The 24736-nt window shown below is 44.9% G+C and overlaps 4 protein-coding genes across 7 annotated transcripts; all 4 read left to right on the forward strand.

Moving 5' to 3' along the window:
* Positions 1 to 132: 132 nt before the first annotated feature.
* Positions 133 to 5715, forward strand: pdia2 (protein disulfide isomerase family A, member 2). Its single transcript, XM_035636726.2, has 11 exons — positions 133 to 521; positions 1312 to 1518; positions 2414 to 2547; positions 2644 to 2781; positions 3093 to 3209; positions 3341 to 3466; positions 3697 to 3891; positions 4562 to 4682; positions 5049 to 5227; positions 5332 to 5526; positions 5614 to 5715. Exons 1-11 carry the CDS (start codon positions 221 to 223, stop codon positions 5668 to 5670), a joined length of 1770 nt encoding a protein of 589 aa, XP_035492619.2. The 5' UTR covers positions 133 to 220; the 3' UTR covers positions 5671 to 5715.
* A 1582-nt stretch (positions 5716 to 7297) lies between these two features.
* On the forward strand, positions 7298 to 11920 carry si:dkeyp-75b4.8 (lipopolysaccharide-induced tumor necrosis factor-alpha factor homolog). 4 transcript variants are annotated; one of them, XM_035638220.2, is made up of 5 exons: positions 7298 to 7383; positions 9268 to 9436; positions 9652 to 9759; positions 10177 to 10384; positions 10577 to 11917. In XM_035638220.2, the coding sequence occupies exons 2-5, from the start codon at positions 9298 to 9300 to the stop codon at positions 10680 to 10682; spliced, it is 561 nt and encodes a 186-aa protein (XP_035494113.1). In that variant the 5' UTR covers positions 7298 to 7383; positions 9268 to 9297; the 3' UTR covers positions 10683 to 11917. The 4 variants fall into 4 exon arrangements, with proteins under 4 accessions (XP_035494113.1, XP_035494115.1, XP_047190116.1 ...); XM_035638222.2 differs by lacking the exon at positions 7298 to 7383 and adding an exon at positions 7448 to 7574; XM_035638221.2 differs by lacking the exon at positions 7298 to 7383 and adding an exon at positions 7617 to 7763.
* Positions 11921 to 12071: 151 nt separating this feature from the next.
* Positions 12072 to 16667, forward strand: zgc:136472 (uncharacterized protein LOC678514 homolog). Its single transcript, XM_047334094.1, has 11 exons — positions 12072 to 12322; positions 12453 to 12653; positions 13014 to 13138; positions 13244 to 13381; positions 14030 to 14137; positions 14678 to 14803; positions 14972 to 15169; positions 15267 to 15387; positions 15535 to 15716; positions 15843 to 15932; positions 16078 to 16667. The coding sequence occupies exons 1-11, from the start codon at positions 12136 to 12138 to the stop codon at positions 16159 to 16161; spliced, it is 1560 nt and encodes a 519-aa protein (XP_047190050.1). The 5' UTR covers positions 12072 to 12135; the 3' UTR covers positions 16162 to 16667.
* Positions 16668 to 17238: 571 nt separating this feature from the next.
* LOC118313028 (synaptogyrin-3-like) lies at positions 17239 to 23073 on the forward strand. The gene is made up of 4 exons (XM_035638218.2): positions 17239 to 17451; positions 19381 to 19615; positions 20203 to 20348; positions 22028 to 23073. Exons 1-4 carry the CDS (start codon positions 17347 to 17349, stop codon positions 22253 to 22255), a joined length of 714 nt encoding a protein of 237 aa, XP_035494111.2. The 5' UTR covers positions 17239 to 17346; the 3' UTR covers positions 22256 to 23073.
* Positions 23074 to 24736: the final 1663 nt, after the last annotated feature.

Below are 24736 nucleotides of genomic sequence, written 5' to 3' on the forward strand. Positions count from 1 at the left end.
CCAATTCTGGCTCTACAGGGCACCGTGTGATTGGCTCCACCTGGAAAGGGCCCAACTCCTGATTGGATGAGCAGGAAGGCCAGTCACATTTCGACACACACTCCCCATATTAGACACATAAAGGTGCAAACCTGCAGTGACACCCACCGTTCAACGAAGGGGCCACGAACCCGAGCGCCGGAGGCAGCAGAGCAGCTCAGACAGACAAAGAGACGGCGACATGAGGACGCACACGCTTCTGTCCATCACCCTGCTGGGCCTGCTGCTGTGGGCCTCCTGCAGCCGGGCCCAGGACTCAGAGGAGGGCAGTGACGGACCGGCAGAAGCACCAGAGGACACGCAGACAGAAGAGGAGGCCTCCGTGGAGACGGCGGAGGAGGAGGAGAAGGAGGAGGAGGAGGCACCACCACCGAAGAAAGAGAAAACAACGGAGATAGAGGAGGAGAAAGATGTGATGGTTCTGCACATCAACAACTTTGCCAGAGCTCTGAGCGAGAACCAGTACATGCTGGTGGAATTCTGTGAGTAGTCATGATGTAAAACATGTAAAAAAAAAAAAAAAGAAAGGATTTTTATGATACATGAACTCCTCTTGAGCAAAAATCGGTGCCATTAAATTCTTACAAATTCTTCTTTGAGACATTTCTGTTGCATGTGACTTCAGGTCATAATGTGACAAAGTGATAACAAATGTTCCTTCTTGACCTTGGGAGTAAAACGTGCTGTGACAAATGAAGAAGCCTGTGGGATTTGATGAAAAGCTGAAAGGCAGAGTGTGTGACCCTTGAGTTTAACCTTTTTAATCACAGTATAACATGTGAAATGTCCGAGGGTCCCCCCCCCCCCCCCCCCCCCACCACTGCTTCACGTTCGAGCCCTTTGTGACGTGCACACTGAGCCGTTATCACGCAAATGTGCGAGTGCATGTGTCCACACGTGGCCCTCTCCTGTCCAGATGTTCCCCTGGTTCAACTCTCCCACAGTTGAGCAGCAGCAGCAGCAGCAGCGCCGCCGAGGAGGAGGAGGAGGAGGAGGAGGAGGAGGCCGCGACCGCGACGAGGAAAAACCAGCAAATGGGGATGAAGGCTGAGCCAAACTGCCACTGTTGCTATCAGCAGCTTATTTCCATGTATATCTGGACATGTGCTGCTGATAGCAACAGAGCGGAGGCCTCGTCTGGTTCATGTGCCCCGTCTCTGTTTTCACTCTCTCCATACATGGGCTGTAAAAGCAGGAGAGCTATACTGTTTATGAACTGTGTGTGTGTGTGTGTGTGTGTGTGTGTGTGTGTGTGTGTGTGTGTTTTTGCAGATGCTCCCTGGTGTGGTCACTGTAAGCGTCTGGAGCCCCTGTACGAAGAGGCTGCTGGGAAGCTGAAGGAGGAGGGACCAGCGATGCGTTTGGCCAAAGTGGACGCCACGGAGGAGAAGGAGCTGGCCGAGGAGTTCGACATCGGAGGTTTCCCCTCTCTGAAACTGTTCGTCCACGGCGACCGCAAGCAGCCTGTAGACTACACTGGTGAGCACGCACACACGCACACACACGCACACACACACACACAAACACACACACAAACACACACACAAACACACACACACACACACACAATCTGAAATCACAAAATATGTTCATCTGTGACACTTAAGTTTTTGCTTAAATTTTTTCCATTTAATCAGTTTACACTAATCCTTGTGTGTGTGTGTGTGTGTGTGTGTGTGTGTGTGTGAGTGTGTGTGTTGTCCTCACATAATTGGGTCTTGTGGGGTAAAAAAGCAAATTTTGGACATGATGAAGATTAGGTTAAGTTTAGGTGCAGGTAATGATGCCACGGTCTTGTTGTAAGTGTGTGTGTGTGTGTGTGTGTGTGTGTGTGTGTGTTTACCTGTTTTGTACATCACTTTTGAATCTGCCTTAAACTGCATTAGATTAGATCAGCTAGATAATTAGAATAGTTTGAATTGATCAACAGTTTTTTTTAATGTTTCTTATTTGTACTATTTTACATATTTGACTGTGCCAGGAGGTTTGTTTTTCCTTTTATGTTGGATAGCTGTAGCTCCACATTCACCGTGCGGACGTGAGAGTGGCGTCAAATGTCAATTTCCCCCATTAATGCTGTTTACAGACACATTACACCTTTAGTCCTTTATCAGTAAAACCAACCAAGACCTTAGCATATATTTCTGGGCCTGGCCTACATGACCTGGTCGTGTGTGTTGGGTTATCCTGCATGTTCACTCACTCATCCCACCCGTATTTCTTCTGAATCAACATATTTTTGTATAATCTATTGTTTGAACATCACTGTTACTCAAGTTTTCCTTTTATCTTGTACCTCGGTGTGTTAAAGAGCAGCTGAGATAACTCTCACGTGACTCGTCACGATGTCATTTTGTTTGCATATGTCACTAAGGCAAGAGAACAGCCGAGGGAATCATCCAGTGGATGAAGCGTCGCGCAGGCCCCGGTGCTGCGGTGCTCGACTCTGCAGAGTCTGCAGCTCAGCACATCGAGGCCCATCACATCACCGTCGTTGGATTCTTCGATGTACGCCTATTTATTTTTCATACATCCAGTGTCAACCCGTTAGATACATTTAATTTCATATTCACTGCATATTTGGGGGGGTTCTATTCATGTTAGAATCTGGACGGCGAGGAGGCCAAGGTGTTCAGGGAACTCTCCTTGGATGTGACGGACACAGAGTTCGCCCTGACAGCGACGCCCGAGGTTTTCCAGAAGTATGACGTGAAAGACAACTCAGTGGTGCTCTTCAAAAAGGTACGATGAGCACGTGCAGGTGTGAAGAGAGAGGCACAGAGTCCAGAGTTTTATATCAAGAGGCAGTGCAAAGGTACAGGGACTCGTGATGACATTAGCTTTGCTGCCACCTAGAGCCAATGTGCAGTATTTTTCCAGTTTGAGGTCCAGTACAAAAAAGAAATATGATTTTAATTTCTAAAGGACTTTCTGACCCTTTAAATTGTCCGTGTGTGTGTGTGTGTGTGTGTGTGTGTGTGTGTGTGTTCGTGTGTGTGTGTGTGTGTGTGTGTTCGTGTGTGTTCGTGTGTGTGTGTGTGTGTGTTTGCTAGTTCGATGACGGCAGAGCAGACTTCAAATTGTCAGAAGAAGGCACGCTGGACAAAAGTAATCTGACCAACTTCATCAAGGAAAACAGCCTGGAGCTGATCATCCCGTTCAAACAGGAGGTAACACACACACACACACACACACACACACACGTGTGTACACACACACAGACAGACAGACAGACAAACACAAGTTATGTATTATAATTTTGTATTTAATTGTGTGTGTGTGTGTGTGTGTGTGTTTTCAGACTGCAGATAAGATCTTCAGCTCTAGCATCCTCCTGCACAGTCTGCTGTTCATCAACTCCACAGTGAAGAGTCAGACGGCCCTGGTGGAAGAGACCAGGGCGGTTGCCAAAGAGTTCAAGGGCAAGGTAACAGTTTGGTGTGAGTGTGTGTGTGTGTGTATTTGTTTGTGTGTGTGTGTGTGTGGGAGAGAGAGAGAGAGAGAGAGAGAGAGAGAGAGAGAGAGAGAGAGAGAGAGACAGTTTGTCTTTTAAAGGAAGTCAACAACAGAAAGACCTATGACTCAATTTATTCTTATTGTGTTTGTTTGTTTTATGTCGTGTGTGTGTGTGTGTGTGTGTGTGTGTGTGTTACGCAGATGCTGTTCGTGGTGATTGACGTGACGGAAGCCATGTCTCACGTGCTGACGTACTTTGGCGTGTCCGAGGGCGACGCCCCCACGGCACGCGTCATCAACATGGAGACGGGGAACAAGTTCACCATCGCCACCAGTGATCTCAACGCAAACTCACTGCGACAGCTGTGCCAGGAGGTTGTGGACGGCTCTGCCAAGGTAACACACACACACACACACACACACACACACATTTCATATTCAGCCATGCAGCGAGATTACACTTCACAATATTGTACTTTTTACTTTCTTACATTCATCTGTCAATTTTAATCACAAGTTTCCTTTCGCATTGAAATTTCAAATTAAAAACACATTTGATGACTTTCTATACATTATTAAAAATTACGATTAGTTGTAGTCCCAATCATTTTTGGAATTTGGCAATTTAGGGAAAAAATGTGTCCAGTTGGGGCCCATTGTCAAAGACGTGTCAGAGTTCTCATCAGTTCCCCTAAAGAGTGACTTCAACTCCAAACTTCTCAAATGGTTTCACTTTCATTTATGCAAATTTAAATTAAAAAAATATGCATTTTAGCAAAGATTCCCCAAAATTTAAAAAAACAAAAAAACAGATTCCTGTAGATGAACTTTCCTTTTTCTTATTTCCTCTGACTCATCCGGTGACCCTTTGGAGAGGTTGAGCCTCAGGTTGGGAAACACATGGAGAAGTTTTACCATTATGATACTTTAAGAAACATTTCGCTGTTAGTACCTGATATATTACTGTACTTTGAATTGGTCTTGAAACTGTAGTGTCGGTCCGATAACGTCAGCAGCTTCCACCACTGATTGAGAACCCGATTGCTTCCCCTTTCTTGTGTCGCAGCCTTACTATCGGACGGAGGAGATCCCGGACGACTGGAATAAAGGACCAGTCAAAGTCCTGGTGGGGAAGAACTTTGAGTCTGTGGCTCTGGATCCGACCAAAAACGTCTTCGTGGAGTTTTGTAAGTCAGACTCTCCGTCGGCCTCAGGTTGGGTGATTTGTGAGCTGCAAGTCAACATGTTCAGTTATTACAAACCGAAACGATGGACTGAGCTATGAAAACAAGATTCCAAATTGTACAACGGAGACAGAATTATCTTTCAGGAATCAAAGGTTTTCTCTCTGAGGATCATCTGAGAAATGTATGTTTCTGATTTAAAATACTTGACAGTTTGCGATTCAGTGAACCCAAGTATGTGTAATTTATCAGGTCTACAGAGGCCCCTTTCTAACAGCGGCGTGTGTGTGTGTGTGTGTGTGTGTGTGTGTGTGTGTGTGTGTGTGTGTGTGTGTGTGTGTGTGTGTGTGTGTGTGTGCGTGTGTGTAGATGCTCCATGGTGTGGACACTGCAAGGAGCTGACTCCCATCTGGGAGCAGCTGGGCGAAAAGTACGCTGACCACGACGACATCATCATCGCCAAGATGGATGCCACAGCCAACGAGGTCGAGTCTCTCACAATTAAAGGATTCCCCACGCTCAAGTATTTCCCAGCCGGTGGCAAAGAGGTACACACACACACACACACACACACACACACACACACACACACACAGGATCTACGTGAAGCGTTGTCACCGAGCTTCTGCTCATTTCTCTCCGCCGCTGCCAGGTGATCGAATACACTGCGAACAGGGATCTGGAGACGTTTTCTAAATTCCTGGATGAAGGAGGAGTGTTACCTGAGGAGAAAAGTCATGAGGATGATGATAAGGATGATGATGAGGATGATGATGATGACGATGATGAGGATGATGAGGAAGTTGACGATGCTAAGAAGAGCGAGGATGCCAGTGATGACAGCAAGGTTTTTAATTTTCTTTTAATATAAATTAAATTAGATAACTCTTCTCCACTCAGCGTCCTCACATTTATCAATTTCTCTCTCTTTCAGGCCGACGATGATTCTGCAGAGGTGCCGACCAACACAACGTCTAAAGATGAGCTTTGATGTCAGCTTCCATTTTTCTTAATAAAATGAGTTTGGGTTAAAAAAGTATTGTGCACTCGTGACTATTTCTGAAGTGGCCTTTCAAAACCCTGCGTATGGTTGTTTTGATACTTATTTGTACATAATCTCATGAGGCAGTTCAAGCAACTTATATGTTCATTTATTAAATAGTTAAAACTTTCAACCAGCGTGAAAAAACATTCACCATAGAGTTACGTGAAACATCCATCAGTCAACGTGCTCACGAAGAGTCTCTCAGTGTTCGAGTCGAAATGGGCGTGGAAAAGAAAGAAAGAATGAGGAATGTGATTAAAAGATAGTCGTGTTTCTCATTCTCAGTGCCAGCGACAAGACAGATGTGTGTCGTAAATAGCGACAGACTGATCAGAGGAGGTGCGGAGGTACATTTACTCTTTAACAGCTAAAATAACACGCAGCTCGGGTCAGTGCCAAGTCACAAGATACGAGTCCACAGACGGGTCCTGAGTCTCTGTGAGGTTGGAAACCGATGAACAGCTTCATATTAATGTCAGCATGTTAACACGCACGAAGAAAAAAAAAAGGTTTAAACCTCAATAGTTACTATCATGATGCGATGATTCAATAACCACCGCTAACATTGACGTCGCTGTGACACTAGTAATCAGGATTGTCTTTCCCAAATAAATGTATTTATTTATTTACTCCTGCAGGTGTTTCTGTTATTTTGTCCACCCCAGTTCCATCACTGAGGGTGCGCTCTTAAAACTTTCTTTAAAATGCAAACTGTCATTACAACATGAATCACGAATCCCATCATCGCAGCAATGTTGTATTAGACACTATATTCACATTCATGTGTTATTAATAACTACGTTTCCTGCCTGAGAATCATCCATCTGCACCAATTATTTCTGTGTCCATGTTCTTTTGCAATATTCACATTTGGACGCAGTCATTGCACTGTTGTCTGGCTAATACTCGGCTCAGAAAAACACTGGATTCAAAAGAACAACTTGGAGACACAGTTTAAAAGTTCAAACAATTTACCAGTGCCACAATGTGACATTATGAGTAAAATCATTCAACATATGGAAATATTATCAGGAAAATAAGCTTTGGCCTAAGTATTAGAAGTAAAGGAACTCGCTGTAGCCCCTTGTGAGTAGTGTAGTTTACACTGACTGAGCATTTTATTAGGAACACCACATTAATACTAAGCAGAGCCTCAATTTGCTCTCAAAACAAAACATTTTTAAAAGGATAATTGTATAATAAGCAGGTGAATAGCTGCTATAATAAAACTTTGATTTAAAAGTCTGATAAAGGATGGCGGATGCAAATTAGCTCCAGCTACAAACCAAACACAAATTCATTCCACTTGTTGTGCTACCTATCGGAACATTTATCTGCGTTTGTTAGATTAAAAAAAACCAAACAAACGGATTCATTAATATATGAATGTCTAAGCAAATATCACACATACACATCGACCATCTTCTGTTTTAGTAATCGCTGTACAGGCCAAGGTGCCAGGGGCTGAGTTTGAATTGAGGAGACGGGCGAGTGTAACCCCCGGAGGGAAACAGGTAAAGAGGGCTGGTTTGTCGTCTGTGGGAAGTGAGAATGTTTCCAATTCCAGAGCAGAACAGGTTCAACAGGCTGTGATGTCACGTCTTTCACCGACCTGGTGCGTGTTTCCTACCGGGCTGGTGTCTTCCGCGCTCGTCCAAGGTAAGACCACTGCTCTCACATGATACAACACACACCGCACTGTTTGATAAGTGAAGGCGGACGCGTACGGTAGTCTTCGCCCACGGGATTCAGAGAGTGTCTGCCTTTTGGGAGCAGCTTCTGAGCCAGTCGTGGGATCAGACACCGGTGCTCGGACGTCTCTCGTTGACAGAGGAGCAGAGGAGTCCCATGTGAGCTATAGAGTTACATGGCCGCGCTCGGCAGGCACCTTTTGCTCACGGACACAACGGGTTTCGTTGTGACGTAACAAACGCCGCGGAAAAACATTCCCGGTGGAGAGTCGCGTGGTTCAGGATGGTCTGCGCGAGTGTCACACTCGGTGTTTTGACTGGGTTCCTGGGTTGGGATAAGCTGTGACAGTGAGTGTGACATTTAAAAAATTAAAAAATAAAAGGGAAATACTTTAAACATCAATTTAATAAAAAGTAAAAGACTGGGAATACTATAGTATACAATATTGACAGAGAAATGTCACAGGTGCCTAGGTGACTGAAGTGAAGTCGAGGATCTCTTCTTCGTCATTGTACTACCTACTCTACTGTTGTTTCTGTGTGTGTGTGTGTGCGTGTGCGTGTGTGTGTGTGTGTGTGTGTATGTTTATCTGTAGTTACATCAGTGGGGATGATACCAGGAGCTTCCACAACAGAATCAGAGCAGCATACTTGACTGCACGCACACACACACACACACACGCACACACACACGTACGTATGAAGGAAGTATTGTAACCAGTCGCTGACTGAATTGAGATACTCGTGTCAGTACAGTGACAAGGTCTCTTCATGTTTTCATTCAAGCTGGTGCAGTGGTTCTTTAGCTCAGGGCGTAAACACTGCGTCTGGCATGTTTGTCCTTACATGACTAGACTGTGTGTCCTTCCCAGTATGTGGGAAATACAATCGTCTCTCACAGATATTTGGAGACTACATAGAGGGGCTTTGGATATGCAGCTGGATCTAGATCTAGATTTGGCCTGTGACCCTTTAAAGAGGCAACCGACAACGTCCGAGCCCCTAGTGGCCCCAGGCGGTATCGTTGTTCACCGTCGCGAAGGCGCTTGCAGGAGCGAGACGCGGGTACTTTTCCTCAGAGCCCCTGAGGATATCGTTTTGAGGTGGCGGAGGAGAAGAAAGAATTACATGTACACTGAAGCTCCCTACTTCGTTTTCTGGGTATTAGCCATAACTCGTGGCGTCGTTAGAGTCGTGGCCAACTCACCGCCAGCAGCCCGGCGACTGTCCAGAGGAGAAAAAAAACTGTTAAAAAAAATCCCAATTTGAAGAAATGACCTGAAGTTAAACGTCTGGTAATATTAATATACTAGTTACTTACTGATCAAGTAGAAAGAAGGCAAAACTGCATGTTGTTTCTGAAGCCTGTCGCGTTCAGGAGCTCCCTCCACACAGTGAACGTCCGTCTGAGTCAACTCTTGTTCTTCTATCTCTCTCCGTCTTCGCCTGGTTTTGTTTCTCCGTCAGTGGAATTCTTTTTCCTCCTGCGAGGCTGAGTTGTTTTTGTCAATTGGGCTGTTCCACCGTCGGCCATTTTCCATCAGCGGGGAGAGATACCTCCTTGTTTTGGTTTGCGCAATGGCTCCTTTAGGCCGTGAATTGAGTCGTCTTTGAGAGCTTGTAACAGTTCTTCTGTGGATGTACACTGGCTCAATGATGTTGAGATCAGGTTGGCCCTTTCTACCTTTTCCTACAGTGGCATTTCAAAATATAAAGTGGCCGATAATATAGACAAATTAGACTCTTGCTGGCCATTCCGCATGCGTTTAAACTGACTTTGGTGCTGCTCTCAGTGCGTGCTGCGTTACAATTGACTTCATCTGCATCTCTGTCCGTCCTCCTTTCGGATCAGCTGCATCCTGTTTGACTGGATGATCTCCTGATGGAACCCCCTCCCTATGAAGAGGCCATTCTGCACCCTCCTGCTCTGCGTTCAGAAGGACCTATCACCTCCCCTCCCCCCACCTACTACGCCAGCCTCTCCTCCCCCTCGACGCCTCCTCCCACCTATGGGGAAGCAGGTAAACAAATCGTGTCTCGCTGGCCCTGTGTCTTTCCCCATGTCTCCTCATGTATTTTGAAGATTCATCTTCTCTCACTGAAAACACCATGCCGGCGATTTTCCCGATTGACCCGCACTGTTTTGAAAAAAAAAAGGAGAGCTCATGGTCGGGGCCTGTAAAAGGGCTGGAACAGAGAGAGAGTGAGTAACTTTTGAGTTTTTCTTTTTCACTAGTCACGCTTCGTTCTGATCCAATTCCCGTCCCGCCTCCGACCGCTGTGACAACTTCCGTGACCTCACGTCCCCAAAACACCAGAAACATAACCCATCCACTCACGCAAGGTATAGATTTCAATTGTTGCTCTTAAAAAGAACGTGCATACAATCCGACGGAGCCCCATAAGGGGTCACGATGAAGGAAGGAAAAAAAATGTCCACTGTCTCGTGCGGACCAGAAACGTTCCCGTGGCCACGAGAAAGTTCCACGTGCCCGCGGCGTAGTTTCTGCCGTGATGTCCTCACAATGAAGTCCAAGGTTAAAATATAACTAATTTGTGTACTGTCATTTCCACACAGAAACATGGCGGTCTACCCCATGACCTGAACCTTTCTCGTGCACACCAGTCAAAAAGTTTTTTTTTAAAAAAAGAAAATTCTTCACCATGTCCCCTTGGGGGGCTCCGTACAATCCAACTGAGCGGGATGGAATATAACACTTCATCCGCTGTCCCCTTGACTTTTCCCTCCGTCCCTCCACAGTCGGTCCGACGCAGGCTGTCAACGGCGGACGAACTCGGCCGACGGTGGTCGTGACCCAGCCATCGGCCGTTCCCGTCACGGTGACGTACCTGAGGGACCTCCCTGGTTTGGTTCGCTGCCCGCACTGCCACCACACTGTCACCACCAAAGTCACGTACCTGCCTGGTGGTGCTGCCTGGTGTATGTGTGTAATGCTCGCACTGATGGGGTGAGACGCAAACACACGCACACACACACACACACACACACACACACACACACACACACACACACACACACACACGCACACACACACAGTAATTCATTTCAGAGTACTGTTACAGCTTTAGCAAAACCTAAAGCCTTTTGTCTCTTTCTGCATGTGTGTGTGTGTGTGTGTGTGTGTGTGTGTGTGTTTCAGGTTGGTGTGCGGTTTCTGTCTGATCCCGCTCATCGTCCGAGGACTACAAGACGCACATCACTCCTGTCCACGGTGCGGAAAGCATCTGCACGTGTTCACAAGATGACGCGGTCGGGACTCATGAGGCTCCTGTTGTTCCAATCCAAAAACCTCTCCAACATGATTCACAACACGGACAGTTTGCACTGAGCTAGAAATGTAAGCGGCTCACTGGAGCTACAAGGTGATGATACTGTATGTACTGAACATATGGCCTGGACAGAAGACGAGTGGATTGTGCTGCGAGAGCAGCTTCGGAGGTTCTGTGGACATTTTTGTCCTTTTTTTTTTTTATCACTGAAAAACAGCTGCCATCCACACTTCAAGTGCGCCATACAGAAAATGAATTTTGATTTAGGAATAGAATTTTTTTTAGCACTGTCGCGACCTTTTCTCAGGACCGTGTGTGGGTGTTGACAGACAAACGTCCCCTCCGTGAGTCTTGCGAGAACACGGGAGTGAGCTTCACTGTGGCTCCGCGCAGCGTCAGCCCGAACACTCAGAACACAAGACAGAATTACTACGTGTGAGATATTGTTTTCATTTGCTACGGAAAAAAAAATAATTGTTTACATGAGTAAAGTTTGCATACGTTGTAGAGGGCTTGTGTTTTATTTTATTTCTCATTTGTGATTGTAAATGAATAAAAAAAAATGATGAATTTCAGTTGAGAAACACAAAAAAATCAATTCAAGCTCAAATTCACTCTGCTGCTCAGATTCTCTCTGTCGGTTTACTCTTAAATCTGCCTTTTCGCCTTTGCATCACTTTTGAAAGAAACAATATTTGCATGCACTTGTACGTTTCAACCATCTAGTAGGTGAACTTTGCATATTTTGCACATGAGCATACGCCAAATGATTTTGTTTCGCGCGAGTCGGTGCTTCCATTTTGACCTTGTTGAGGCGAACCGCGTTAGGCAAAGGGCATTCAGATATAAGTGATATACATGATATGAACGGCAGCCAATGGCAGCGATACAGCGCGGCTCAGATAGGGAAGTTAATCAGCTACAGACTGGTGGGTCGAGGCGGCAGATAACGAAAAGCATTCACGCTACCAACTCAATGCACACACACACACACACACACACACACACACACACACAGATTCACGGCTCCATGACTTTAGAGGACATTACATTGACATACATTCATTTCTTTGTGAATAACTCTAACTGTAACTATAACTTGACCAACCCTGACCTTGACCTTGACTAACCCTGACCTTAAAGCATGAACAATATTGCTTGTCCCCACGAGGAAGAGACGTCCCCAAAGAGATTAAGGTCCCCTCAACATGAGTATTCCCTGAATCACACACACACACACACACACACACACACACACACACACACACACACACACACACACACACACACACACACACACACACACACACACACACACACACACACACACACAAACGCACCTATCAGCCCTTCCTTCCTCCACTCCCTTTCATACCTTCCTGTCAAGCTTGTTCCAGTGTCCAGTTTGTCAGACTGTCGGCGAGCCGTCATGAGGAGACCGCTGCTGCTGGGCCTGTCGGCCCTCTGTCTCTGTGTGTCCGCCGTCGTGGCAGCCGACGCACAGCGCGAGCGACAGGGAGACAAACCTCCCCCCGAGGATGATGGAGTATTACAGCTGAGCAAAGGAAATTTCAATAGGGCACTGAGAAAACACAAGCAGCTCCTGGTGCATTTCTGTAAGTTACGCGACGAGACGCGCAACAGCTGGATCTTGACCCACAGTGCACGTGCAGCCTAAGCTGATTAAGTGCTTCGTAAATGTCTTCGCCTTAAAGCCAAAAGTGTGTTTCCCGTGTGTGTATGTAGATGCTCCTATGTCTGCGGAAGGCCACCGTGTGTCAGCAGCTTTCGAAGGTGCTGCTGCAGAGCTCCAGGGGTCAGAGGTCAAGCTGGCAGTCATCGACGTGACCAAGGAGAAGGAGCTGGCGAAAGACCTGAACGCCACAGGTCCTCCGATCATCAGGCTGTACCTGGGTGGAGATAGACACAACCCTGTGCCCTGCCCTGGTACGTGAAAGTCACAAATAGTACAAAGCACAGTATATAGCACAGTAAACAAGGAGCTATTATTTTTTAATGGAGCTGTATTATATTATTTTCTCAGTAAGTAAAAATACTGTTATAGTCCCCTGGTTTCAGAAAGCTCAAATTTTGTCTTTGAGTCTTTGTGTCTTTGCGTCTTTGAGTATCTTTAAAAGCGCTATCCAAAACATATATTATTATTATTACTATTATTATTATTATTATTATTGTCAAGCTTTTCGAAGGTCCGTGGAATCCCCACTGGCATTTTCAAACCTGGCTCCTCTAACAACAATATTTGTTACATATATGAAAGTTTTCCTATTATACATTTTTTGTGATTAGTTCCTCAGAGCTCGGCGTCCATCTTGACGTGGCTGAAACGCAGGGCGGGGTCTGCGACTGACCTCATCGCTGATCTCCGCCTGTCGGAGGCCTCGGAGGAGATGACAGTGGTCGGATTCTTTAAGGTGAAAACTGTTTCATTTACCTTTTGCCTGTTACTGTGACTAAACGCGAGTGTGTCAATCAGTGTGTGTGTGTGTGTGTGTGTGTGTGTGTGTGTGTGTGTATAGGAGCTGGATCACGAGTACGTCCAGGTGTTCTACTCTGCAGCCGTTGACCTTCCTGACATCAGCTTCGCCGTAACACAGAACGATGAAGTCATCAGTAAATATGGTCTCACTCACGATGTTGTGCTGCTGTTCAAAAAGGTACTACGCACAAGCACACACACACGCGCGCACACACACACACACACACACATTCAAGTACACAGGGACATACAGTACCAAAACCTTTGACAAAAATGTTTTGTTTGAGCACACTAAGAATAGAATAGAAATAATTTAAAAATATTAACAATCTAAATACCAGACTAGGGCTGAAAGTCATTATTTTACTATCAATAATTCTGCTGTTTATTTTCGTCATTAATTGATTCACAACTGCTGATGTCACATTAATATCTTCAACCTGCCTGTTTAGTCTGACTGCTAGTCAGGAAGAGCTGGAACTGGTAAATTTTCACAAAATTCTGAAAAAGCGAGCGGGTTTGACGTATTACTGTCAGTGCAGGAACGTTGCGTTTCAAATCTGTCAGCAGGAACAAACATGAGAGACAACATTAACGCTGAATCGCGTGTCCTGTAATTCTTCAAAACAAAATCACAACAGAAACTTTGAGAAATGTCAACATTCCCTCCACAGTTTTAACAGGAACAAGTCGCTGTGGGATTTGAATTATAATCACACGTATGAATTGCAGTCACATTGTTGGTGTGTGTGTGTGTGTGTGTGTGTGTGTGTGTGTGTGTGTGTGTGTGTGTGTGTGTATGTGTGTGGGTGTGTGTCTGCTGCAGTCTGAGCTCATCCAGGCTTATAAAATGATGCCTCAGACATCTAAAGAGGAGCTGCTCATCTTTATCACCGTCTACCAGATGGACCCAGTGACTGAATACACCGGCAAGGTTGAGTATTAGATGCATGTTATATCCCCCCCCCCCCACACACACACACACACACACACACACACACACACACACACACACACACACACACACACACACACACACACACACACACAGACTGTAACCGCTCTATTGAGGAGGGATAACAGCTTGGAACAGTTTTGTGCTTTTTTTAGTGCAAAGAAAATTTCTGGGATTTTCTTTGCACATTTTAATATAATAGGATTTTTTAACTCCTTATTTTGGGGCGATACACTGATGATCTGCTGCCTCTTTGTGCATTTATGAAAAGTCATACATATATACCCAACTTACTGCAGCGTGAACAATTACTTTTAAAAGCATGTGCTGCGTAATATTTTTGTGACTGACCAACAAAAGAAGAAAACTATAACTGTGAAACAAACATAGATTGTTTTTTTCTTTGAATTGAGTGTTGAGATAATAAACGTTATCTTTCATTTTTCCATAATATTTTGATATACAGTCAATGATGTGGACTGAGAGCATGTTTTTTTTTTCTTCTTCCATCTCTTGCAGACAGCCGCTGAGATCTTAAGCTCACCTGTGTTTAATCATGCCCTCCTGTTCGTCAACAAAAGCTCTGCAGACTTTCAGGAGATTTACTTTGCCTTTAACAGTGCTGCAGACGCATTCAGGTTGAAGGTACAGCACACACACACACACACACACACACACACACACACACAGCTCTTTCAAACTGCAGCACACAGAGAGCAGTAATCCCATTTGCATATTCACCTGTGTGTGTGTGTGTGTGTGTGTGTGTGTGTGTGTGTGTGTGCGCGTGTGTGTGTGTGTGTGTGTGTCCAGATTCTGTTTGTGTATGTGGACGTGGACGAGCCTCGTAACGGCAGGATGATGGAGTACTTCCGAGTGCGAGATTTTGAGGCTCCTCTCATCCGACTGGTCAACCTGACGGACCATGTGACCTTTCACCTGCCCTCTGATTCTCTGGACGCGGAGACCATTAAGAAATTCTGCCGGACCTACCTCGAGGGCAAGGCCAAGGTAACCTACACTTTCACCCGGGTACGCGACGGAACCTGGGATGATGACAGGTTGCCCTGACGCATATGATGTCTCCCTGTGCACGTCAACGTCACAGCCGAAGATGCAGAGTGAGCCGGTACCTGAGGGATGGGACAAGGAGCCGGTGAAGGAGCTGGTGGGGATGACTCTGGAGAAAGTCGCCTTTAACCCCAACGAGACCGTTTTTGTCATGTTCTGTATGTAAACACACTTTTACACCTGTACTGTCGGCCCGGTGAGCACGGATTTGGTGAAAAGATGTAAAAACTGGGCTTGATCAAACTGTTGCTGTTATCATTTTGATAACTGTAGAAAAACCTCCGCTCTCACTGTGCCGCCCGTAGATCTGCCCTACAGCCAGGAGTCCCGCGCCCTCTTCCCGCTGTGGGAGGACCTGGCCGAGGCCTTGAAGGAGCGAGAGCACGTGGTCGTCGCTCGCATCGACGCCTCCTCCAACGACATCAACATGTCGATGCAGGGGTCCTACCCGTCGCTCTGCCTGTTCCCTGCCCTGCATGCCGAAAGGGTAAGAAGTCATGAGGTCGTGAAACGTCAACGACAAGATGGAAGATATTGGCCTGCGCGTGTTGTGTTGCTGCGCGTGGAAAACTGTCAAGGTGCGAGATGCATGTGACCTGTCTGTTCTCGTCAGGCGGTGGTTTACTCCGGGAGAAGGAAGTTGAAAGACCTGGTGAAGTTTCTAGATGACGAGATGGAAAAAGCCAAAAAAGACAGAGTTAAGGTAAATGGCCTTCCTCGCCAGTGCGCCAGTTTCAGCTTGTACGACTGTGTGTGTGTGTGTGTGTGTGTGTGTGTGTGTGTGTGTGTGTTTGAGAGCTTCCTTTTCTCTCTGTTAAAAATAAACTTCTCTCCTTTTGTGTCTCCAGGAGGATGAAGACAGGAGGAAGTACGTCAAGGCCATAAAAGCTGAGGAGGCAAAAAAAGCCAAAGAAACTAAAGAGGAGCTTTAGCGTGTGTGTGTGTGTGTGTGTGTGTGTGTGTGTGTGTGTGTCTTTGATGCCTTTTAGTCAGTACTCTCCAAACATGGATCTGGTTTTATCGAATCAACCACGCTGTCCTTAACCATCTTGTGAAATCAAATCCAATAAAGTCCTCAGTTGAAGACTGATGGTTGCAAGGTTTTTCAATTATCTAACCTCAGCGAGCTTCTGTCTTTGTCAAGTCACAATGAATTTCCCCCAAAAGACCCTTTCTGACCTCTGATTGGAATAATAATGAATGTTATGGAGCCCAAATGATGCATCTACATGGTTTTATATCATCGGCCAATTTTAGTTTCCATCCAAATTTACTCTATTTGCTCTTAAGATCTTATGTTTGAGATCTTTTAGAATCTGTACACACTTTGTCCACCAGAGAGTTTCTTCTGTAAAATGTCCTGCTCAGAACGTCAGCTGGTCACAATTCTTCTGTATAAAAGTAACTTATGGGATCATTAAAAAAAACATTTTGTTAATGGTCTCTTTTTTTCATTGAGAAGTGAATATTGGCCAGTTAATCATTTGAAGATATTTTTAATAAGGTATTTTTTGTTAGGTAAATTTTGTTAAGCACTAATTAATAATAATAATAATAATAATAATGATAATAATAATACAATCAATAGAAAATTTCTTGCAAAACATAATGTTTCACAGGTTACATAAACTGATGATTAAAATGGCATTTAGATTGTGAAAAATATATGGAATATTTATTAATATTTTTTAAAGACAGTTAGGGCAGTTGTAGTTGACGTCAGTAACTCAACAATAAGATATCATACATTGAATATGATTTTGCAATTTTAACAAATATTTATAGAAAATCAGAGAATGTTCACACATATGTTCAAAGTGATGATGTGTGATTGATCATATGCAATAGTGTGGACGCCGGTGTTCTGTCATAAAAAATGTAAAATGCTAAAGAAATAAAGAAATGAATAAAAATGAAAAAAAAAGCAAGAAAAAAAAAAAAGCGATTCCTATTCCCATGGTAACCACAGCTGACTATAACTGCAGCAGCCTGTGACCCGCTCCCGGTGACGCGCCGTGACGTCACTCGGAGGCTGGAGGAGGAGGACGCCGCTCCGCCGCCGCCTCCCTCGGACCGACTCCTCTCGCTCCTCCTCGGGCTGCACGAACCCCGGCGGGATGGAGCCAGCGGGCGCGTACGGCGCCGGGAAGGCCGGCAGCGTCGCCTTCGACCCGGTCGCCTTCTTCACGCATCCCCGGACCATCCTCAGGCTCATGTCGTGGGTAAGCGCTCCTCCTCCGCGACGTGTCGGCCGGTTATCGTCCGTGGAAGGGGCCTATGCACCTGCGCCCTCCGCACCCCTCCTCTCACACATGCTTTGTGTAGCCTGCCTCCCTCATCCGATGAATGGAAATCATGTTTTTATTAAAAGGCTGAGGAGCTAATGTCATATTCCACGAATGAATTGAAATCATGTGAGAGATGCTGCAGCTCCAGGGCCACAGTGTCATTACCATGATGTTTATCTGGGCCCCTCTTTGTGTCGAGATGGAGCTAATGTGGACGCTTTAGGTCTGAGTGCACCCCCCCAACATGCAGAGTGTAACACACACACACACACACACACACACACACCCCTGTCGCCTCGGTGGTGTGATGCTGTGCAGCATGTGAGTCACCGTGCAGCCTTTAATGCGAAGGAACAATCAGGGACAAGGCGAGTTAACAGACGCACGTCAAGCCTCTGCGTCCCCTCATAATTCAATCCACTTCGACATTGTTTGTCAGATGCAATTTGCCCACAGCTCACGGAAACAAAGCATGTGTGTGACAGAAGAAGAAGCATTTGAGATGATAAGAGCAACAGAGGAATTAGAAATTAGAACAGCTCAGTAGAAAAACAAACAGTGGGATGTGCAGACCTTACAATGAATTGGTGTCTATAAAGACTAAAACTATGATTATTTTCATTCCATCCTTAGTCTCATTTGATCAATGTGTCTATGAAGTAAGAGAAATTGGTTAAAACCGCCCATCTCGCTTGTTTTATCCATCCAACACTCCAGAACCCCAACGATTTTTAAAAATTAAGACCAAAAAAAAAAGCCGCAGATACTCTCAACTGGGAAGCACGAACAAGACAAGGCAATATTTTTTGTATGTATTCATTTTTGCTTGAGAAATTGCTAAAAAAGAATAATCAAAACCAAACAAAAGGGTTGCCAGTTATTTTTCGGTCAATGAAAACAAATCAATCAATCGACTAATTGTTGCAGCTCTAATAGAGAAATCTCATATTGTTGAGCAAAAACTGATGTGTTTTCATATTTATTTACTTTTGACACTCCTTTACTGTCACAGTTACATGCAGGTTTGTCTTCAAGGACGAGTTCACCCAAAACGCAGAAGTACTTCAAAGTGTCTTCTCGTGAAGAGATGATTTGGACGTTATCGGTGCATTTCTTTGTTTCTTTGTGCCAATTGTCGATAATTGTCGATATAAATTGTCGACGGGGCGAAAAAACTAAACGTGGGAGCTTTGATATTTCTGCTGTACATTGTCCTTGGATACATTAGCATTCTGTCAAAGTATAACCAGACCAACCCGCGGGTGTAGGCGAGTACAAATTCAGGCCCAACGCTCACTTTTGCACCTTAATCAAAGAAGTGGATGGAATTTTGTTTGTGCTCTCAGCAAAGAAAACTTATGAGAAGTACATTTTCCATACAGTAAAACTCAACGGCAATGAGTCTTCTGCGGGATCAATCTTCTACCTCGCATAGACTACCGTTTGTAATAAAGTATTTGTGAGTCCTGTGGATCATCGACTGTCACCAGACAACTGTTTCCGGAAAGACGCGCTCACGTGTTGTCAGCGGTGGATGACTGTTGAGTCTCTCAAGCGAAACTGTCAGCGAGGCTGATGAAGAGTGAGTGGGAAGAATGCTCACTGAACCGTTCAGAAAACAAACCCGACAATCGAAGAGAGGTACTTCTTCATCACAACTTCCCTCTGCCTCTCATCCACACACACACACACACACACACACACACTCGCGCAGTGTTTGGCACCGGTGCGTCCGTGTGCGGCGCGTGTGAGGAATGAAAGGCATTCGTACGCCCGTGTGAGTTCAATTTCTCTTTCAGCTGTTAGATAATAAACCAATAACCCACGTGCCCCCCCCCCCCCCCCCCCCCCCCCCCCCCGCAGGTTTTCTCCATGGTGGTGTTCAGCTGCATCGTGAACGAGGGCTACATCAACATCGGCAGCGAGCGACTGCTCTGCGTCTTCAACAACAACTCGGACGCCTGTAACTACGGCATCACTGTGGGCGTGGCCTGTTTCCTGGGCAGCATCTGCTTCCTCGTCCTGGACGTTTACTTTCCCAGCATCAGCAGCATCAAGGACAGGAGGCGCGCGGTGATGCTGGACCTCGTCTTCTCTGGTGCGAATGAGCACAAATGCCGCGGACCTCTTTAGAATGAAATATGGGCGATTCTGAAAAATGAGGTCATGGGCAACACCAAGACAAACCAAGAATATGAAAAATCAAATTTTTTACAAATGAAAGTGTGAAAGACATCAAACTCGACCGGATTAAAAACAGAATAAGATGAAAACTAAGTCTAGTAAATGTGTGGCACATGCCAGTCATCAGGCATCAAGAGCAAGAGTCATATCTCGATCAGTAAGAAAAGTGTAGAAAAGGTCATAATCATCATAATAAATTTGCTACGTCTGTTTCAGTTGCTCTTTGCTTTTCAAGGTTTTATTAAGAGCAAAGTGAAAATGCAGATAGAAGCACGTGGATGGAAGCGCAGGTAAATGTCCGTGGATACAGTGTCATCTGTATCTGAAGCAAGTGGCTCAATTAAAATAATTAAAAGTTAATGTAATCTAAGTAAAATCAAGTAAAAACTCAAGTAATAATCAGGATAAACCCCCTGATCGAAGAATGTTTTAAGAACAGATTGAGAGGACCCTCTCTTCACCACGTGAAGCTCTTAAAGCCCCTCTCCGTCCCTCCTCCAGGCCTCGCCAGCTTACTGTGGTTCGTCGGCTTCTGCTTTCTGGCCAATCAGTGGCAGGCGACCTCCGCGGACAAGCTCCCATTGGCCCAGGGCGCCGACGCCGCCAGAGCCACCATCGCTTTCTGCTTCTTCTCCATCCTCACCTGGGTCTGTATGTTTTATATATCTGTGTGTGTGTGTGTGTGTGTGTGTGTGTGTGTGTGTACATTCATGTGCATGTGTCATCATATTCAACATCATCATATTCGTGTGTATGTGTGTATATGTTATATTTTCAGGGTTATCAGTGTCTGCTGGCAATGAACACATGCAAGAGTATTTCTTTCATGGAGGACAAGCAGAGGCTGCTGCCCAGGACCCCTCCTACCCTCCCTTTAGTCTAGGTTTAGGTTTTATCTGACCAGCAGGATGAATCAAAAAACAGTGTTTTTGCGAACCCTTCATTACCACCATTGAGGTCCCCATGACCCTATTAGCAAAGCCCTCATCCCCCCAAAGTGTTCCAGTTGCGTTGCTCAGCGGCGAACAGGTCAGACCGTGCTTTTACTCGGTGTGAAAAACAGAACATTTGCTCTCAGGGATTCCTCCCTGGTTAAATTAAACTTTAAAAAATAAATGTCAAAGCCATAACTCAATGGAGGCTGTTAAAACCATCTTAAAGAGCAGCCGTTCATCTCAATGTCAGAGGAGGTTAATCTCTAATTGTGTAAAGGATGTTCAGTATGAAATTATATTTTTTCCTATTTTTCCAAAATAATCCTCTGGTGAAGTATTTAAATATTCTTCTCTAGAAGATTTATAGCATTGCGACAAAGAAAGAAAGAACATTTTTTGGGCTTTGGATACTTTTTAGTCTGCTGATTTTACTCATCAACGTTGGTTCAGTAGTCGTGGTTCAACTCAGCCAGTGAAAATGTTTAATGTCCTCTGACTTTCTTAAGTCTGATTTCACTGCTTGAATCTTTGAGACTATAAAACGGTGTTTGAAAGATTAGTGGTTTAGCAAGAATGGAGTCTTAAAGGTGACATATTCTGCTCATATTCAGGTTAATACTTTTAATTTGTGTTACCACTTAAAAGTTTTACATGCTCTAATGTTCAGAAAAAGCATCAGTGTTCTCATACTGCCCATTCCTGCAGCTCCTCTTTTCACCCTCTGTCTAAAACGGCTGGATTTCTTCAGCCCCGCCTCCCGATAAATCACAGTCTACTCGGATTGGCCAGCTGGCCCAGTCTGTTGTGATTGGTCAACCGCTTTCAAAATGTGTAGGAAATGTCACAGCACCTTCACCGGAAAAGTAGCGATTTCTTAGATTTTAGGCGCGGATACCCCAAAAGAGTCCAACTGTGACATCACAGTGGGAGAGAAATCTGAACCGGTCATTCAGAGCCAGGCTGTCCTGTGTAGCCAGCTCACAAAGAAACACAGGGTGGGCTGGGAGGCTCCACAGATACACACTGAAACTGAAAATGTGATTTTTGCATAATATGTCACCTTTAATGTGAAATCGCTCTCAATTTGCATTATGGGAAATAGAGGCTCCAGCAGTTTGACTCTTCATATTCCAAGTTAGGATACAAGAAAGGTCTTTTCTTTTAAGCATTATTTTCCAAGTGGTCATCAGCCAATATATAACAGTAATCATATGTTTCTAATGCTAATGGATCAGTGTGTAATTAACAGCATCTGCTAATGCCCCCGTGTGTTTGTGTGTGTGTGTGTGTGTGTGTGTGTGTGTGTGTGTGTGTGCGTGCGTGTGTGTGTGTGTGTGTGTGTGCTTGTGTGTGTGTGTGTGTGTGTGTGTGTGTGTTTGTGTAACTAACAGGCTGTGCTGACGCTGAGTGCACTGCGGCGCTTCTTAACTGGCAGCAAGACAAACTTGTTCACATGGCAACACCTGGAGACTGGCCCCGGCAACGCTCGAGCCACACCGTATCCCATCACCAACGGCGCTACCATAGTAACCACCAAACCCTATCAAGCGCCGCCCTTCACCGAAACTCTGGACCCCCAGAAACTCACACAGCAGAGACCCATGGCTCCGGCCTTCTGAGAGAAAGACGGACGGACAGAGAGAGAAGACGGAGGAGGCGTGAGTTGTACGCCGCCGCACCTGGACAACTTCCTGCCTCGCTGTTTTGTGGCTTTTCGTCCTCTCTCCTGGGATCGACGGGATTTTGCGTCATGTGATGTATGATCTATTTTCACCATGGCAACTGCTGGCTGAGCTTAGTTAGTTGTTGCTCTCTGTGTCAAGAATACTGTCTTATGTTCCTGCACACACACAGATATCGACGCACGCAAACACAGATTTACTCACTCACTACCCAGAAACAGATATACCGTGTATATGGAAACACATGTATATATACCTGGAAGGAGACACACACACACACTCAAACACACACACACATGCATGTTCATACGGTGAAGTGCAGATTAACATAGATGTGATCAGTAGATCAGTGGCGACGCTCCACCTGCCTTATTATATAGGACACAAGGTCTTCAGTGTTGGCAAAATCTGGAGGACGGTGAAGCTCGGCTATCTCCTTCTGTTCGCCCTCGGACAGTCTCACCAATCACAAGCTGCCCTGCGGTCATGTGGCCTCCCATTGGCCGAATATTGAGACAAATGGGCAGCGTGGCCAATAGATTGTGAGCAAACGCGTCGGGGCGGGGTAGAACTTTGCAGAAATTGGTACCTTTTCTTAGCAGGGAAAATAAAGACAGGACAGCTTAATGCATTCTGAATGCTGTAGTGTTTCAGTGTGAAATATTCATGTGATTAAATATTTTATTGTGATATGCTGAAGTGGTATAATGAAATATGAAAAAAAATAAAAAAATCTATCCACAACCACTAGCAGAGCTGAGAGTCTGCCTTTGTTCATCTGTAAACAATTTCCCCTCCGCTTCGTGCGATGTGAGAAACATTGTTTTAATATAATTACGTATCAAGACAAAACCAAGGATGTGTTAGGCATATGAATACACATCTGCTGGAGGACTATAATTAGATAGGGTACTCGAGTTATGCCGAAGTGATTAGCAGCAGCAGGCAGCAGCTCTGTGTTAGCTTTATTTTTAGAGATTAAACAGCTCCCGTCGAAAGACTACAGCAACACCCACTGTGTGTGGGCATGCGTGTGCGTGTGTTTGTGTGAAGAATCAAGGTGATGGAGTCAAATGAAAGTCAGAAAGGAAGTGGTTTTATTCCAGCACTGTCCAATCATGTTGCTGCAGGTGAGCTTACTGTATATCCTTTCCTGCTCCCAAGAATCTGCAGGAACATTTTATATATCTATATATAATATTATTATGAACATTTGCATCATCCAGAGTCATCATCAGCATCAGCATCTTTACAGAACACTAACATCATCATCATCATCATCATCATCATCATCATCATTATTCAGCACCTGCAGATAAAATGACATTCAAAAACTGTAGAAAGTCGCCTTTGTAGTTCTCGGAACGTCGCCGCTGTGTTAACAAAATATAGCGTCAGCCTCTTTTCCTACAAAGTTTCACACACACACCGTTATATCACCGGGATAAGCCCTTCTGTGCATCCGCCGTCAGCCTACATTCGACTCCCGCACCCATAAATACAGTTTAATCTTTTCAAAGCATCCGGCCGACACCCGGGCCAGCTCTGGCTTTCTGACAGCAGGGGGCAACCTACCTCTGCGGACCCCCTGATCACATGCTTCACACTCACCTGCGTCTGAACTAACTCTACCCTGAGAATACTAAGACGGAGGAAAGCAAAAGTGGAGGGGAGTGAGGAAAAAAACTAAGCTGTCTGAACATTCGAATTGGCGGGGATCAGGAAAAAGCGAGGTAGAGACTACTGAAGCCTAGGTCACACTACAGGAATTTAACTTTGAGGCTCTGACAGCAAATTGATTCTTCTGACTGTCAGGTTTATGGGGTTCAAGCGTGGGAGGAAAAATCGAAGAGATATCGGGGGTTGTCTTAGGCTTTAATTTGAAATTGATCACGCAACATCCCTTGGCAGTTTTCTGTCGGTCAAGTGGTAATAAAAATTATAATAGAAGTCATCTTTAACAGCTGAAAACTTTTTCAACAAACTGCTGTACAATTGTTTGCTTTTTTTTGCCATATGTCTCTTATAAAGTGTGTCTGCACCAATCCATAGAGGTGTGCAAGTAAAAATTAAGCAATTTCGTATAAAAAGCTTACATTTTTGTTAGTTTATCATTAAAAAAATCCTTTTGTTCCTGTAAACATAAACTGTCATTTCTGCACCACAGAGCAAGAAAAGTGCGAGACTTTAAGTGAGACTGTAAAATGAGATTATTATTATTACGCAATATTTGATGCTGTGTCTTGATGCAGAATAAGTGATTTAAATTGCAATGATTCAAATTAGTCAATCAAAAATTGAATAATTTTAAATGAAATATTCGGTACATTTTTCAAGCATGGTGATTAGTGGGTGAGTCTTCAAATGGTCTTTAAGGACATCACCTTGGGTTTTGAAGACAGTGTTTTATATATTATA

Source organism: Scophthalmus maximus, chromosome 8 (genome assembly GCF_022379125.1).
Source record: "Scophthalmus maximus strain ysfricsl-2021 chromosome 8, ASM2237912v1, whole genome shotgun sequence".
Taxonomy (NCBI): domain Eukaryota; kingdom Metazoa; phylum Chordata; class Actinopteri; order Pleuronectiformes; family Scophthalmidae; genus Scophthalmus; species Scophthalmus maximus.